General features: G+C 44.7%; 1 protein-coding gene across 9 annotated transcripts in view; it reads left to right on the plus strand.

The window, feature by feature from the left end:
- The window catches only part of SYTL5 (synaptotagmin like 5), a 564,125-nt gene that overhangs the window by 532,171 nt on the left and 14,676 nt on the right, over positions 1 to 17,278 (plus strand). For all 9 annotated transcript variants that reach the window (XM_075589551.1, XM_075589552.1, XM_075589553.1 and 6 more), the window contains one exon: positions 7,624 to 7,759. In XM_075589551.1, coding sequence (XP_075445666.1) covers positions 7,624 to 7,759 — 136 coding nt within the window. The remainder of the gene's footprint in view (positions 1 to 7,623; positions 7,760 to 17,278) is intronic.

The following is a 17,278-nucleotide window of genomic DNA, read 5'->3' on the forward strand; positions in this document are numbered from 1 at the left end:
GGTGCAGACACTGGAAAGGGAACAATACATATTCACAGGGGGATACACAGTTGGTGCTGAAGCAGGGGCATAACTACAGTACTGGACATCATTCCAGTTAACCACTCGCCTCCCAGGTGAGAGCAGGGGGTGGCCAAATGGGATGTAACCCCTTTAATACCGGGCCAAACCCCCTCTCCCATGACAGGCCTGCGTAGCAAACTGATGATATAGTATTTGTGCCTTGACAAAGTGCAATCATTTTTTTCCCCATTGGCAAATGTAAGAAAGGTACTACTCACGGTTGTTACATTTGACACTGGTCTCTTAAAGCAGCAATTTTATTTATTTCTTTTATATTATAAATTGGAGATCCCCTGAAACTGTAAAATATATTTAGGACCAGGGTTTTCCAGAGCTGATAAATGGAGGATCCTGCCACCTCCCTAGCCATGTCCCCTCTGGCCCTAGCGAACATGAGATCGTATGATTGTATCACCACTTCCATAATGTTTATAGAAGCAGAGGATCTTCCCTTTTCGCACAAATTGCAGTGATCACTAAAGGGGACCCTTAGGTACAGTGTACATCACAATCTCCTCAATGATGCCCCTCTTTATGACATACACTGTACATTAATAGTGCACTGAAGGGGTCAGGGCTGCCAACAGGGGGTGTCTGCCGGGGTTGGCGTCCCTTGCCCCGTGAGTCAGAGGACCCAGCCGCCCGGGGGGGTCCCTGCGTGCCCATTTTCTAAAAATAAAAATCAGAAAGAAAATGCTGGCGATTCCCTGTGCGTATGCACAGAGCCGAGGTCTCGGCGCACATGCGCAGGGAAGCAGGGTGTCCAGCCTGCTGCCTTTGGGCCCAACCCTCCCCGCTCCCAACGTGGGGTGGGACGGAGGGGAAGTGCCATTGCGAGCCCACGGCGCCAAACCAGCTTCTCCCATGTGCGCCAACCCAGCATCTCCCATGTGCGCCAACACAGCTTCTCCCATGTGTGCCAACACAGCTTCTCCCATGCGCGCCAATCCAGCTTCCCCCGCGCGTGCCAACCCACCTTCCCCCACACGCGCCTCCTGCCCCGGACAGCAGCCGCGGAATTAGCCCACCAGTCTTGCCCCCCAAGCCGCCCACCTCCCGCGCCCCCCCAGCGGCTTACCTCCCATGCCCCCCCCCCCCAGCGGCCTACCTCCTGCAAATGCCCCCCCACACCCCGAGCCTGCCTCGCATCTGGTGGTCAAGGAAGCAAAACCAACCGATCAAGGTCAGTCACCCACACAGTCACTCACCCACACAGTCACCAGTCACTCACACACCCACCCACTCACACCCACCCAGTCACTCACACACACACACACACACACACACACACACACACACACACACACACACACACACACACACACACACACACACACACACACACACACACACACCACACACACACACACACACACACACACCCAGTCACTCGCACACACACACACCCAGTCAGTCAGTCAGTCACACAACCAACCCAGTCATTCACTCACCCAGTCAGTCACCCAACCAGTCAGTCACCCACCCAGTCAGTCACCCACCCAGTCAGTCACCCACCCAGTCAGTCAGTCACCAAGTCAGTCATTCACCCAGTCAGTCAGTCACCCACCCAGTCAGTCACCCACCCAGTCAGCCACTCACCCAGTCAGCCACTCACCCAGTCAGCCACTCACCCAGTCAGCCACTTACCCACCCAGTCACTCACCCACCCAGTCACTCAAGTCACTCAAGTCACCCAGTCACTCAAGTCACCCAGTCACTCAAGTCACCCAGTCACTCAAGTCACCCAGTCACTCAAGTCACCCAGTCACCCAGTCACTCCCCCTACCCAGTCACTCACTCACCCACCCAGTCACTCACCCACCCACCCAGTAACTCACCCACCCACTCCGTCCACCTTTCTGCCGGTAGATTGCTTATACTAGATTGCCAGGTCTACGGCTCAGCCGCTAGGAGTGGCCCTTCCTTGATGAGCTCCCCTAAACCTCAAGGTCTCCTGGTCGCTATGTGGTCAAGGATCCGTTTGGTCAATGGAGAACGAATTTGTAAATATCATTGCAAAATTGTGGTAACATCCACCCCCGGGATGTCTGTCTGGGCCAACCAAGGCGACCAGACTTTTAGAAAATTTGAGCCGGTGTCATTGACCAGACTCGTCAATTGTTCCATCCGGCACACAAACCAAATTCTGTTCCTGATTTTGGGTATAATTGGTACATCTGGTTTCTTCCACAATGCTGCTATCTCACATCTGGTGGCAGTTGCTAAATGTGATATCAATTTATGAGTGGCGTTTGATAGCCCCCGGATCCGTCTGCCCACAAGGAACAGCCATAGGTCCAGGGGGATCTCCACTCCAATCAATCTTTGCAGCCAATCTCTGATTTCCGCCCAAATCGGAGCCACTCTTGTGCAAGACCACAGCATGTGGCGTAAGTCAGCTCGTTCTCCGCATTGCTTTGGGCAAAGAAGAGAGTAACCTCTGACAAATTTGGCCAATTTTGTTGGGGTGTAGTACCACCGCATTAGGACTTTGTATGCGTTCTCCTTTAACGTGGTACAGATAGAGCTTTTGGCTGCTGCCTGCAGGATCCTGTCCCAGTCCTCGTCCTCTAGCGTCTCCCCTAAGTCGGCCTCCCATTGTCTCATATAACTAAGTCGGGGTTCGTCTTTTGTCGCTGGACAGATCACTTCCCTGTACATCCTAGAGGTTAGTCCCCTTGTGTCCGTACCTCTGGAACACAGCTGCTCGAAATTTGTTCTCCTGGGCGAATTGGGGCTTTGTTGTAAAATGTTTGTGGAGATCTGTCCTGCGCTTCCGTATGCAGTGTGGCAAACTGTATGGCTGTCAGTCACTGGGGTAGCGCATGAGGGAGCTCCGCTGGGCCACGGAATTGACGGAATTACCTCACCTGCATCTCCGGTCTGGGGCCTGCTCACCTCAGCTACTCCTGCGTGCCACCGTCAGAAGAAAATCGGGTTAAGATGGCGGATTCCGGCGCAACTAATGAGATCATCAATGTAGCGCTTGTAAAACGCCACATGATGTCTAAAGGGATTGAATCTCCAAACACGTGGGATACGTTGGGAAATCAGTTGGATACACACCAGGCTTTAGCAGTATTTGCAGCCACTTTTTACTTATTTTTATTCAATTCTCCAATGATTTACCTGAGTGTAAATGACATCCTTTATGTATACAGTATGTACAAACAAAATGTTAACATATTATCGTGAGTTCAACAATGTATATAAGTACTGAGTACTGATTACTTGATTGACAACATATATAATAGCTACAGGCATTGGAGGAGTTAATGTTTTAATGCATATGTTGCCGTTTTCGCTGGCTTTTTCTGTATTTAAGTAGGCAGCATCCGCTTCTCCCCACTCCAAGACGAAGCCCTACTCCTAAGGGTGAAACGCGTTGAGGGGGAGAATGCGGTGTTAGCCCTTGTGTGTTTGGACTAATAAAGTTGTTGAAGTATCCCAGCAGCCTCTCTGAGTCAGTCATCCGCAGTTGCGCCGGAATCCGCCATCTTAACCCGATTTGTTGTAAAATGCCCTGATCTGGAGGTATCTAAAGAAATCTGTGTTAGGCATGTTTTTCTCTTCTTTGACATGGTCAAAAGTTTTGATATGTTGTCTACCTTCCAGATCATTTAGTCTAATGTACCCTGATTGAATTCATTTTGCGAAATATGCACGATCCATCCCTGGAGCAAAGTCCGGATTACCCCAAATGGGCGTCATCAAGGAGTTTAGCGTTGTGAGAGAACATCTACAGTACATTTGGTAGCCTCCCAAACCTTCAAGGAGTTCGATATAGCCTGTAGCGGAGTCTGAATTCCAGACCAGCTTTTTTTAGGTAACCATATTAGGTTCTGCAGCTCAATGGGCGCACAACAATCTGTTTCTAGCACCACCCATCTCCGGAGATCCGGGTCTGAGTGCCACTGTATGATTTGGCTCAGTTGGGCTGCTTTGTAATAGGCAAACAAGCAAGGCACCCCCAACCCTCCTCTCGAGGTCGGCCTCCTCAAGATATCTTTTTTTATCCGTGGGCTTTTTTTATTCCAGATAAATTTCGTTATTCTAGACTGCAGCGAGAGGATATCATCTTTCAACAGGGGGGTCGGGAGGGCCTGAAAAAGGTATAGCACTTTAGGTAGAAGATTCATTTTAACACTATGAATTCTTCCAATCCAAGAGATGCCACACTCCTCCTATCTTCTGAGATCCTCCCTCAGTGTCTTGAACAACCTGGGATAATTTGCCTTATATAATGCTTTGACATCTCTTGTTATATATACCCCTAGATATTTGATCATGGAGGGTTGCCAGATGAAGTTAAAGTTTAATCCAATTAGTTTTTCTATTGGTTTGGGTAGATTTATATTGAGGGCTTCCGATTTGCCCTGATTAATTTTGAACCCCGATATTTGTTTAAACTTCCCCAATAGTGCGAACAAATTGGGCAGGGAGGTGAGAGGTCTGGATAATGTCAATATCACTTCATCCGCGTACAGCGCCACTTTGTGTGTCTGTTCTTTTACTGTCATTCCTGACACATCTGGGCATAATCTCAAATGTGCCGCAAAGGGTTCAATACATAGGGCAAACAGCAAGGGGGACAGCGGGCAACCTTGCCTCGTGCCACTGCGGATTTGAAATTGTCCCGAAGGGAACCCCTGGTGTCGCACCCTTGCCACCGGCCCTTCATACAATGCCATAATGGCTCCCAAAAGGCGTCCCTCGAAGCCAAATGCCTCCAGTGTCCCCCTTAGATAGGGCCAATCAATCCTATCGAAGGCTTTTTCTGCATCCAGACTAAGTACCATTGACGGGATATTGTGTTTTTGGGCCAAATGAATAAGATCGATTACTCATCTGGTATTGTCTGCTGATTGCCTTCCTCCGATGAACCCCACCTGATCTGGATGAATCAACCTAGGGAGGACGTTACCCACTCTGTTGGCTATAAGTTTTGACAATATTTTTATGTCCGTATTGATCAAAGAGATGGGCCGGTAGCTCTTACAGTCTGCCGGGTCCTTTCCTGGTTTATAGATCAGGGAGATGGATGCCTGGAGCATCTGCGCTGGGAACGAGGCCCCTTGTAAGACCGAATTAAAGAGTTTTAACATATATGGTGCTAATAATTTCAGATATTTTCTGTAGTATAGGTCTGAAAAGCCATCTGGCCCTGTAGCCTTGGCTGGCTTAAGAGACTTTACAACTGCCGTTAACTCTTCTAAAGAGAAGTCTGTCTGCAGAGCCTCCCTCTCCACCCTGCTCAACTTTGGCAACTTTGCCCCCGTTAAAAATTTCCGCAGATTGTCCCTCGTTTTCTGATTGTGTGTGAGGGCTCTATGGCAGCGGTCCATGGCTCCTGTCTCCGGTGGGCACTCTGGTAGCAGGGACTCCAGCCAGTGAGTAACATAATCCTCGCAGTCCCACACCGCCTCAGGGACACCCCTTATACGGAAATTGTTCTGTCGCTCCCGGTTTTCTGCGTCTTCCTGGCGGTCCTTAAGCTCGTCAATCTGCCGCTGAAGTTCTCCTGATTTTTTGTCAGTTTTTTTCACGGCCTTTATGGTTTGGTCCACCTTAGTCTCTAGTGCGTCTGTGCGGTCCCCCAGTTTGCCAACGTCCTTCTTCACCTCTCTGATCTCGGCTTGCAGGAGAGACTTCAAGTCGTTGTAAAGTCTCTCGAAGTCGCATCTTCTGACCGGCAGAAAAGCTGGGTTGCAGGCCCCTTCCTCCTCTCCCTCCTGCTCCGTGTCAGTGTCAGGGTTTGAAATCGGCGCCATTTCCCCCGCCGGGCTGCCCGATCCTGCTCCGCTGAAGTAATCCCTGACATCGGCAAGTTTTGGCTTCTTTTGACCCGCTGTTTTTTTCGGGGCCATCTCTGCACGTTCCGTTAATGCTGGTCAATTTTTGTATTCAAAATCGGGTGATTTTTGGGGTGTTTTACACTGTTTTACTGTATGCGCGGTACGGAGCTAATTACCTAGACTTCCATACCCGTGGCCGTCGCGCATGCGCCTCCTTTCACATCAAATTTTGTCTGCAACACTTAGATCTTGTTTATCACAGAATGAAAACAGCCTTCTGTACAGTATTCTGTACAGCAGTGTACAACAAAGAGACATACTTTTTATTTATTGAAATTAAAAATATAATGAAGACATTTAACTGGATTTGAAAACCGTACCCTATAAGTGGGGTAATACCCTGGTACATTAAAAATGTTGATGTTCCTGTGGATAGTTTAAACTTGCTGATTGAACTGAAATGTTCAGTTCTTTTCAATCTAGGCTTTCAATAGAAAAAATATGGGGAAAAATTTTCTTCACCGAATGTTGTTAATCAAATATTTACAATTACAGAACTCTGTTTTTGCACAAACCCTTCTTCTATCCACCGAGGATGGGATCAGTGCTGGGTAGCAGTAACTGTTTGTATAGAAGAACCCAGCTGGTATAAATAAACAGCAAAATAGGAACACAATTTACAAGAGCGAATCTAAAGCAAACATACATTTACATTTTTCTGTGCCTCTGGTTTTTTTTTTTCTATTATGAAAATCAAAAGTCCATGTCATTTAAATACTACACAAATAATACAATGTTATAATCGTTTCAGTGCCAGAATACCTGGTCTTTCGGGATTACTATCTCTTGGAACTGAAGTAGAGGGGATTCCACGGTCATCCTAGTCTTTTTCACCATTCTTAGGCCTCATCCAGGGTGAAGCTGAGCGCGCTTGCGCTCTCATGTGACGCGATCAAACACATGATCGCAATGAAACTGTCCAGCGTGTCCGCTTGGCGCTCAGCTGCTTACAGAGACAAATAAATTTGATTCTGCTGCTCGCTGGCGCATCAGCCGTGCCCCCTCGCCCCCTGACATGCACCTCCTGTGCAACTGCAAATTTCAACTGGCCATAAATTGCCCGTTTACCCTGCGCCTGACGGAACGGCGCTCGAGCGCGCTCGCTCTCAGCCTGGTCATGGCCTTTACAGCAGTGAACACAATCTCTTCCTTGAAAACTAGCACTAATCCCATGACATTCCCAGAACATCAGAAGGGCCCTAGAGTGTTCGCTCCCTAAGAGTTAACAATAAAAGTGTATCATATATATATATTTTTTTTTGGGATCATACTGACCAACATTTTAAAGCATATTTGAAGCAGATTTATGATGAAAATACAGGAGATTCTCAAAACTTTCATTAACTTTGTGATGTCCTCAGCTAGTTTACTAGGCTTTGAAACAATAATCCACGCAGATCTAGTTCACCAACTATTTACTGGAAAAGGAGCGGCTCTGTGAGTAAAGTCACCAATTTTCTAAACAATGACACGGAGTTTGAATCACAGGAACCTGATTCAATTCCTGGTGTCAGCTCCTTGAGACCTTTGGCAAGTCACCTTATCTCCCTGTGATTCAGGCACCAAAAAAATATAGATTGTAAATTCATCCAGCCAGTGTCTGTAAAAATCCTATGTACCGTACTGCACACTATGCTTTAATAAATACAAGTTCCAATGTTTTTTTGTTATAGTTTCTTAGTGCTATCATCTAATTTTCTTACAGGTAAAAAAAGCTTTAAGAGATCAAAGAAAGGAATTCTTCAAATGCCAAGCGGGGGATTATTAGAGGTCCTAATAAAAGATGCCAAAAATCTAACAGCCGTGAAATCGGGTGGCACGTCGGACACATTTGTTAAAGGGTAAGGATCATACAGTATATACCTGTGTCATGGCAGATTTCCAAGCCGATAGATATATTAATACCAGCACATTAACCCCTTTATTGTTTGAGTTGCATTAGTACACTGAAGGAACTAAAAAAATATATCTTACTGCCAAGTTCTGTGATTTATTTACATTTGTATACAGTTTTTATTATTCTTGAACATTTTTGTATGGTAAAAAAAAAAAAAAACGTTGTCAATTTTTTAATTACATAAGGGTTTTTAATACATATTGATTAATCATAGTACTTTATAATATAATTTATATTATATAGTATATGCAGTTCATATTATAATTATGTTATGTATTTTTCTAAGGAGAACAATTAAAAGATGAATATTTCTTAGACCATTGTAACCCACTCAGAGGTTGGATGGCCATGCTCACTTCTCAAGCTGTTAAATATGTGGGGTTAATAAACATTGTGAGCACTGCTACATTTAAATCAGCTAACACTACTACTGATCTTTGACGTTGAGATGAATACCCACACACACTAAACTCAACCATGTTACGTAAATCAGGAATGGACATTTGCCCTAAATTCACAGCATGCTCACGAAACAAATTACATGCAAATATAATGTCCGTAGTACTGTACTAGTGAAGAGTTAACGTCATGTTTCCATTCCCCCCAGAATAATGTTAAGTTATCTTCAAATACCGTATTGGCGCGAATATACAGTAGTGCTATGTTTTGGTTTTTTTTACAAAAAAGGTCCTTCCGAAAACTGTACTCGTATTGTATGCGCAGCCTAACACCTTTTATTTTTCATGTAGAACACCTTCAAAACTTTAGGGTCGTATTATGTGTGAGACCGTACTATATTCGGGCCAATATGGTAACATTATTTAAGTTGTTGTGTTACCCTCCAGACACTGGAAGATAGCTTCTGGAGGAGATGGAAATAACGCAGGTAAATAACAGTACATTATTAAAGTCATACCTAAAACGGCATGACTCCCATCGAGACACTGTAATAGGGCTTTTGCCCTATGTGAGGGAGTTAAGAGGTTAACTCCCTAACTGTTCCAGGCATAGAAGACCACACCCTAGCTTTCAGGTCTGCTAGGGTGTTCCAATCAACTCTTGTATTTTCCCAGTCTGGGGAAATAAAGGCTCTTTATTTGAATGTACTGTATGTGGTGTCTGGACTGTTCACTGACCCTACTGTACCTTGATGGCCAATCTGTCACATATGGTGTTTAAAGTCAGATAGTGCTACCTGTGGTCACTAGAAAAGAACACATGAATGTACCAGAATAAAAAATGTAATATTTGTTATGTAATGAGTCCAGTCACATGGAACAGTCATGTCCCATCATATGTTAATTCCTACAGGTGCAGCGGCCATAATTTTCCCAAATCACGCGGTGTATACCTCGGAATACCCATGTGATGGCGCGGGATTACTTCCAACCGTACTGCCTTAAGACGCTAGTGCATTAAATTGCATTTTAGTGTTCTGGCTTTTAAACCTCTGATATTGACACAGTAGTACAGTAGCACAGCACTGCACACATTACAATTCATTCATTTCACTGCATATAATTGCACACAATCTATCAAATTCAAACAAAGCAACAGCGATAAACGCGCGTGCCTGGGGCGATTGGCCGCGTGGAGTACAGCAGTGCAAACGAAAACGGCGCCGTGATGTCTTAAAATAACTGCCGCTGCATCTGTATGTGGCCTCGAAAAAGTGGTATTTTCTCCAGCAACTGCAACACTAAACAACATTGGGGGGGTCAAGAAAACCCTGCCGGAGACAAATACCACTTCCCCATGTGGAAAAGAGACAGATTCAACAATAAAGAAGAGAAAGAAGTGAAAGAAAAGAGGTTCTCAACTTACAAATGGAAGTTGAAGAAATGTTTAATGATGACCCTTTGATATCGAAAGAGCATGTGTCAGAAAGTAGCTGAGATGTTCTGCAGCCTAGAGTGTCTGGCGGATTCGTCCAGGAACAAAGAAAGGAGATGGCAAAGGAAAAGAATGATCATTCTTTTATCTGGGCTAAGGATGCACTAGCTCATGCACTGCAATCTGCCCGGCTTGTCTATGATCTCCTGCATGAATGATTTTATAAGGAGCAAGAAGCTAAGGACAAGCTACTGTACAGAGGTGTCTGTCCACAACTAGAGCTAAATATGCATCTTTGGTGAAGACATCTCAAAGCATCTCTTGCGAGTGAATTAGAGCACATGATGTCTGATCTGGAGATGTTAAATCGCTGCTGCTGCCACCATGGATAAGAAGCAGAGCTACTTGGACAATATTTTTGCTGACTGGAAGCAGAAGTATGAGGAGGCACAGGCAGAGCTTGAAGCCTCTAAGAAGGCCCACTGTTTCGGTACAGAGCTGTGTAAGTTGAAGAAATCCTATAAAAAGGTCCTGGATATTCAGGAGAATATGCAAGGGGAGAGTTCAGTTTTGACAGACCAAGTCGGTGAAAGAAATAAGAAACTCCATGAAGCAGAAAAGGTGAAGAAACCAATGGAACAATAAAAGTCAGAGCTGCTTTGAAGAATGAAGGGAGAAAAGCCCAATTTATATTCAATTAGAACTTTATCTGATAAGAGTGGAAGAAGGGAAGGCATTCTGACATACTGAAGAGCTTATGTACTAGGAAGAATGGAGAGAGAGCCATTTGCCTCAATGCTCCACAACCATCACTCTATAGGCTTGTCAGCTTTTTTGCCAGATTAAAGCAGCTCACGTTATTCAGTCAGTTTGGAGAATACAAAAACAAAGAAAAGTATGATTACTTGAAACAATGTGTGATTATAGTTCAGTCAAATTAGTTAGAAACTATCAGCAAAAAAGATGGTACAGTGACATGAAGAAAGCTGCTTTTGTGATTTCAGTCTGGATAGATCCTACATCGTTACCAAGCAAGCTCTCAATAGGGTCTATAAGACCCAGCAGCCACCCTGTCTCATTGTTCTCCAGCCTGCAGGGAAGCAGGTTCAGAAGCCTGTTATGAAGTAATTCTTCAGTTCCCAGACGAATTGCCTAGGAACAGCTGGGACTCATACCCAGCACTAAACTAAAAGCTACACAAGACTGCTTGGAAACAGGGCTTCAGTTCCCAGAGGGATTGCCTTGGAATGCCTGGAACTCACACCCAGCACAAAAGATAAGGACATTTTTTGTTGTTTCAGTTCTATGCTGTTTATGTTTGCTCATTTACATTTGCTTCAGCAGTGTGTTATACCCTGTATTTTCCCGGTCAGGGGAAATAAAGGACTCTTTATTTGAAACTACGGGGTGCTTGAATTCCTCACTTACCCTACCTTGAAGACAATTCCGCCAAACCCTATTTAAAACGATGGGAGTAACGCTGGACTTACATATGGCTTGATTTGCGTAATGTTGCGTAGTTTTTGAAGTTAACATTAACAGAGCTTTGTTAGTAGGGAATTCTTATTCCATTCTGTATAATGCTAGGCTTATAACGTTACTGTACATTAACATAAGTTACGTTACTTTCTTTCTTTAGTAAGTACACTTTTACAATTAACGTTATGTTACCTGTGGTTTATGCAACAGTACGTTAAACGGCCTCATGGAGTTTAATGAGTCTGGGCCTAAATAGTACTACATTGGACGTTCGCAAATGCAAACCAAAAAGTGTACAGAACCACAAACTTCTTGTGTCTTCTCGTGCTGTAAAGTATCTTATGCAATAGCACCACTTAGTAATTATTGTCCAACACCTATTTATAGAATGAGCCTATCAAATATCACAATCCTATACTTCGGATGCTTGAATACAATTTTTAAAACTTTTTTGTAGCAATTCCTACAAAGTTGTTTAGTGCTATTATGGAGGGAATATCAGTCTATTTGTATAATGAAAAAAAAGTGTCACCATGTGGTGCCTGTGCTATACTTGAAACAGTGACAAACACAATTTATATTAACCAATACAACCGTATAAATCACAGGTAGTCCTTTTAAATGTCCCAATTGGTCCAATAATGATGAATAGTTCCAGATGGAATTTCAGCATATGGGGTACAGCACATGAAAATAGAAAAATAGGGCACCCTTGAGAAAGGGCATAGAGCCCGAAACGGGTTGGTGGACTTTTGCTGTGGCTTAGGGGGGACATTTAGTCCAATTTTTTTTATGCAATAAATTCCTGCTGCTGCAACCGTGAGCCTCCTCCTGTTCTTTTTGGCAGTGCACTGCCATTCTTCTACCTGTTCAAACATAGTGTAATACTGAAAATGCAAATAGTACCAATGCTATATGATTAAGAGATTGGTAAGATCCTTAGAGGTAGGAAAAAAGTTGAGAAAGCAAGATAAAGAAAAGGTATATTTAATAAACAGTAAAAAATAAACTTATAAAATTGGCTCCGCGTCTCACACCGGCAAGGAAAAATTGGAATTTTACTTACTAGATACAAATAGGTATTGCGCATTGAATATAACACAACAGGAAACTGCCTCTCATCGCAAGTAACCGCTTCTGGGATCCTAACAGTACGTCATCCAGAACCCGCTGGGCTGCGTTGATCCTTCGGCGGTTTAGCATGCTGTCCTTTCGGCTTCCTTTCCACCCGTCTTGGAATATCAGCTGTCATGGATGCCTGCTCGCTCTCTCGCGAGAACCGTTGGTAAGCGCAAGTTGGTTCCTAGTATGCTGTGATTGGTCCGAGTACCTTCTATGAGGAATGAGTGCACGTAGATGCTTACTCCGTTTGTGTATGCGTGAGACTGTGGCAAACTCCACCCTGCGCGTTTCATGGATCCTTATGCTTCGTCAGGGGTCTAATGTATAATTCACAGTCTATTTGTATAATACTCACAAGTAAGATTCTGCTTATATGATGGGTAAAACTTAATTTATGGAAATGTCATCTATGTTAATTCATTTTACAAGAAATTGTTGGTAATTCACTGACTTGAACACAGCGGGTCTAAGAAGTGGTCTGCACTTTGCATTAAAAAATGAGATTACCCATGAGGCTTGCCAAGTTTATCTCAGGATATCCATAAACATGAAAAAGGGATGCACGGAACAGGCTACATTTCTGCATATGGGGTGGGGATGCCCGCTTGTGTTCGCTTACTGGGCTAAGATCAAAGTGTGGGATTCTTTGGTTTGGACCTCCCTCTAGACCCCTGGCTGTGTCTACTTAAACCATGCCAAACACAGAGGGATGCCTCCGTTCAGCTTACAAAATAATAAATTACTTACTAGAGGGGTGCTATAGGGAATTTGCACTATAATTGTAGAAACTAATCTAATTGTAGAAAATAATCCCTAATATAATAACTCTAACTCTACCTCTACTAATGTATGTATGTCTTTATTTATATAGCGCCATTAATGTACATAGCGCGTCACAGCAGTAATACACATGACAATCATTTCTAAATAACAAATAATAAAAATAACAGATCATGGGAATAAGTGCTTCAGCTAACACTTGAACAGGTGACAACAAGGGGTCACTATAAGCCCCATAAATTGCACTCTAAAGTTACAGTATCCAAATATGGACACTGTGAGGTTGGAAAATATTTATTTATAAGGAGCAAAAGGAGGGTCCACTGACCCTAAAACAACAGACTCAAAAGCCAATTAAAATAAACAAATAATTTTTTTTTTAAATAAATCTATATATGACAAAAGCAAGCACAAACATATAAAGGGAACATATAAACATAGGAAATTAAAATCCCCAGTGGGAGAGACGGCTAAGTGTAGGGATGAACAAGTATATATATATAAAATACAGAAATACAATAAGCGCAACCACACTGAGATCAATAAATAAAATAATTACCACATATACTGGAGGGTATAGACCCTCACAATCTAACTTTCCCTGACTCGGTCTGCAGCCAAAAGGTCTACCGCTCCACGGGTTGGTAACGAAGGATTTCCAAAAAGAATGACCTAGGCGCAAGTGGAGACAAGAAAAACAAACATAGGGTAGTACGTTCTAACAATTTAGCCACCAGAAGGTACGATATGCACTCACAGCGTGTAGGACAAAATCAAGCCTTGTATCCACTCTGGGATCTGGAACAATTACGACGAATCTGGAACAGCTGGTCATCCACAGCAAGTATAATCTCGTGCATAATATCACATGCAGGAAGAGAGGTAAAACACAAATATAGCGTAACACAGTTTATTATAAAATTATTAGTAAAATAACGATAGGTAAAAAACTCACACTTTGTGAGATGTCATAAAACTTTTGAGAATTCTGAGCATCTCACACTCATCAGGGGTTAATAACACTTGGCAGATTTTCTCAACAGTCCTTGGTGTGCAGATCAGTGACCACTTAGGAAATTAGTGCTGGGTGTATTCAGTAACAAACAAACTCAGTGTCTCTACTTTTAACTGCTCCACACAGTCTCCTTAGGTTAGAGATATAACTCCGTTGGTATAGACCTACGTGGGTCTCTCTCTCTGCACCTAATGTGCTTACAGTACTCACGGTACTTCAAAATGGATAGTGTCCGTTTTTCTGCTTATCCCAGATCTTTCTTGTTTGCCACGAAGAATCCTCACTGCTCACTGCTCACTGGTATGTCTGTATATAAATATACACGCCAAGTAACGGAGGAGATTATAATCCTCAGTGTGCAGACATCGTCACGTGAATGGATAAACCAAACATGACGCAGCTTGTCAGTTGCTGTATATTACGCCTCAATGGAGTAGAGAGCGTTGATGGCGCACTGCCAGGGAATCCTGAGAGAATCAATCAGGAAAAGGAAACAGCCAGGCCACTCCAAAGGTGAAAAAACAGTGTTGGATTTATTGCATGCTAATAAACACACAGGGAACGGACAGGTAAACGCACCTACGCGTTTCGTACTAAGTGTACTGTAATCTAGTGAGGGTCTGGCTGACTCCACGTCTGTCCCACCAGTTGTCAATCAACTTCATTGGGGGCACTCCAACGTTGCTAAGGTTAACCCATTGTGGACCTTAATGATACTGGATGTCCAACAAGGACTGGTCATAATTTAGAGCATCACACCCATCCTGTTTCTATGTATTACGCCTCAATACCTGTTTTGGTCTGTTGTGAGGGAAAATATGGATATATTGCTGTGTCTGCTTCTATACTACCTTATCTTCATATCGCCACACAAACAAACCGTCTCTCCTGGTGTGCGTCATACGTCTGACGTCACCATACCCCACCGCAAGAGTTGGGATGGTACGTAGCGAGAAATTAGGGCTGAGATGTAAGGAGGAGCAGAAGAGTGTAAAGCTTTAAAAGTGAGGAGGAGAATTGAGTGCGAGATTGAGGCAGGAAGGCCGGATAGCAGGAGGTTACAGTAATCGAGGCGGGAGAGAATGAGGGTCTGAGTCAGAGTTTTAGCAGTCGAATAACAGAGGTATAAGAGGAGATCAGCAGTGACACATCCTCCTCTGAGGCAGTGGAAAAAGAGTCAAGAAAGGCAGGAGGAGAGTTACAAAGTGGTGTAGGATGGGAGGAGGAAACAGAGGGGATGTTCTGACGTATGGATTCCACCTTTTCCTTAAAATGGTCAGCAAAGACCTGAGGTGAGATGGAGGAAGAAGGTGGTTTGAGATGCAGCTGAGGGTGGTTTGAGTAGAGCCGAGGTGGGCAACCCTGTAGCCAATAGCCACACGTGGCTAATTGGCCATCAAAGTGTGGCTAATTTGTGATAAAATGTGACCTAGATCTGATAAAACTAGCTTCTATAAAAACGAACAGTGCACCAGTAATGATTGGAAGATGTAACGCTGTGCTCATCATAAACAAGGTCGGGACCCCGGTACCGAGGTGGGAATGGGTATAAATGCCACCCACAGCCACGGAGGCACGCCTGGAGTGCAGATGGTCAGGTAGCCGGGTCAGGATTGGAGAGAGTAGAATGGTTAGGTACTTGCCGAGGTCTGAGGTAGGAGCCGGTAGAATGGTCAGTGTCCGTTTAGCCGTGGTCAGGGGTTAGAGCCAGTAAGAGCGTAGAGGTCCGTAAGCCATGGTCAGGATTGGAGAGATGCGGAAGGTCAGAGGTAAGCCGGATCGGTAATCCAGAAGTGCAGCGGTCACCTTATGGCCTGGAGTGTCAGACACGTCTGAATTCCATAGTGAAGTATTTGAGATTCTGTGTCAGCTCCGGTCTCCATTCCCAGATGGGAGAAGCCCATGCCAGAGCATCTCCGGAAAGTAGAGCGATTATGTATGCCACCGTAGATCTTGCAGAGAGGAAGCTAGAAGCGGTTAACTCTAATTGAATATCACATTGGTTAAGGAAATCCCGACACCCATGAGGATCACCAGAGTAGTGATTAAGAGTAGGCAAATGGGGTTCAGCAGAAGGATGAATGTCGGGTGATGACAAAAAAGGGGTCGCGGGTCTCAGAGGACTGGCCTGCTGGTGTTGCAAAGTAAGAGCCCCAAAGGATTGCGCAAGGGAAGCAACACGAGCGGGTCCATGTTTGTGGGGCTGAGCATACTGTAACGCTGGGCTCACCACAAACAAGGTGGGACCCCGGTACTGAGGTGGGAATGGGTATAAACGCCACCCACAGCCATGGGGACACGTTTGGAGTGAGGATGATCAGGCAGCCGGGTCAGGATTGGCGAGAGTAGAATGGTAGGGTACTTACCGATGTCTGAGTTAGGAGCTGGTAGAATGGTCAGTGTCCGTTTAGCCATGGTCAGGGGTTGGAGCCATTAGGAGCGTAGAGGTCCGTAAGCCGTGGTCAGGATTGGAGAGATGCGGAAGGTCAGAGGTAAGACGATTCAGTAAACCATAAGTGCGGAGTCCAAAGTAATATCCGGATCAGTACTCAGGAGGTCAATCTGAAACAAGGAGCAGGGAGAAAAGGCAAGGCAGGACAAGGAACCAGGAAGTGGGAGAACAGCGCTAACTGGAACTATGCTCAGCCAAAGTGCAAGTGGCACAGCTGAGTATATATGGGAGAGCATGACCAATGAGAGGGGGAGGAGTGGAGGCGCGGCCTCCGGGAGGCAAGGATAGGAGGAGAGACACAGAAGACAGGTGGGCATAAGAGAGTTGACACGCAGCTTGGGAGCAGTGCACACGCGTCACGTGTGTGCGCGTACGCTGTTGATGTTAATCATAAGCGGGGGGTGGAGCCATACTTCGCAATGTCAGAAAACCTCCTGCGGGAGCGTGCGTGCTCTGTAAGGACAGCGGGGTTACACGAGACATCAGGTGAGGTAGTGCGCCGCGGGGGACACGCTCCCCAATTCCTTACAGTACCCCTTTGAGGAACGGCCTCTGGATGACTCCAATATGGCTTAAGAGGTTACTTTGTGTGAAACCGCTTAATGAGTTTGGAAGCATGTATTTGGTGATTAGGTATCCAAGACCTTTCTTCTGGACCAAATCCCTTCCAATGTACCAAATACTGGACCACTCCTCTCAAAATTCTTGAATCAATTTTACTTCATATTCTTCTTGTCCTTGTACGATAACAGGAGCAGGAGTAGAAGAGGCATCTGGGAAAA

This window comes from Ascaphus truei, chromosome 3 (genome assembly GCF_040206685.1).
Source record: "Ascaphus truei isolate aAscTru1 chromosome 3, aAscTru1.hap1, whole genome shotgun sequence".
Lineage (NCBI taxonomy): Eukaryota > Metazoa > Chordata > Amphibia > Anura > Ascaphidae > Ascaphus > Ascaphus truei.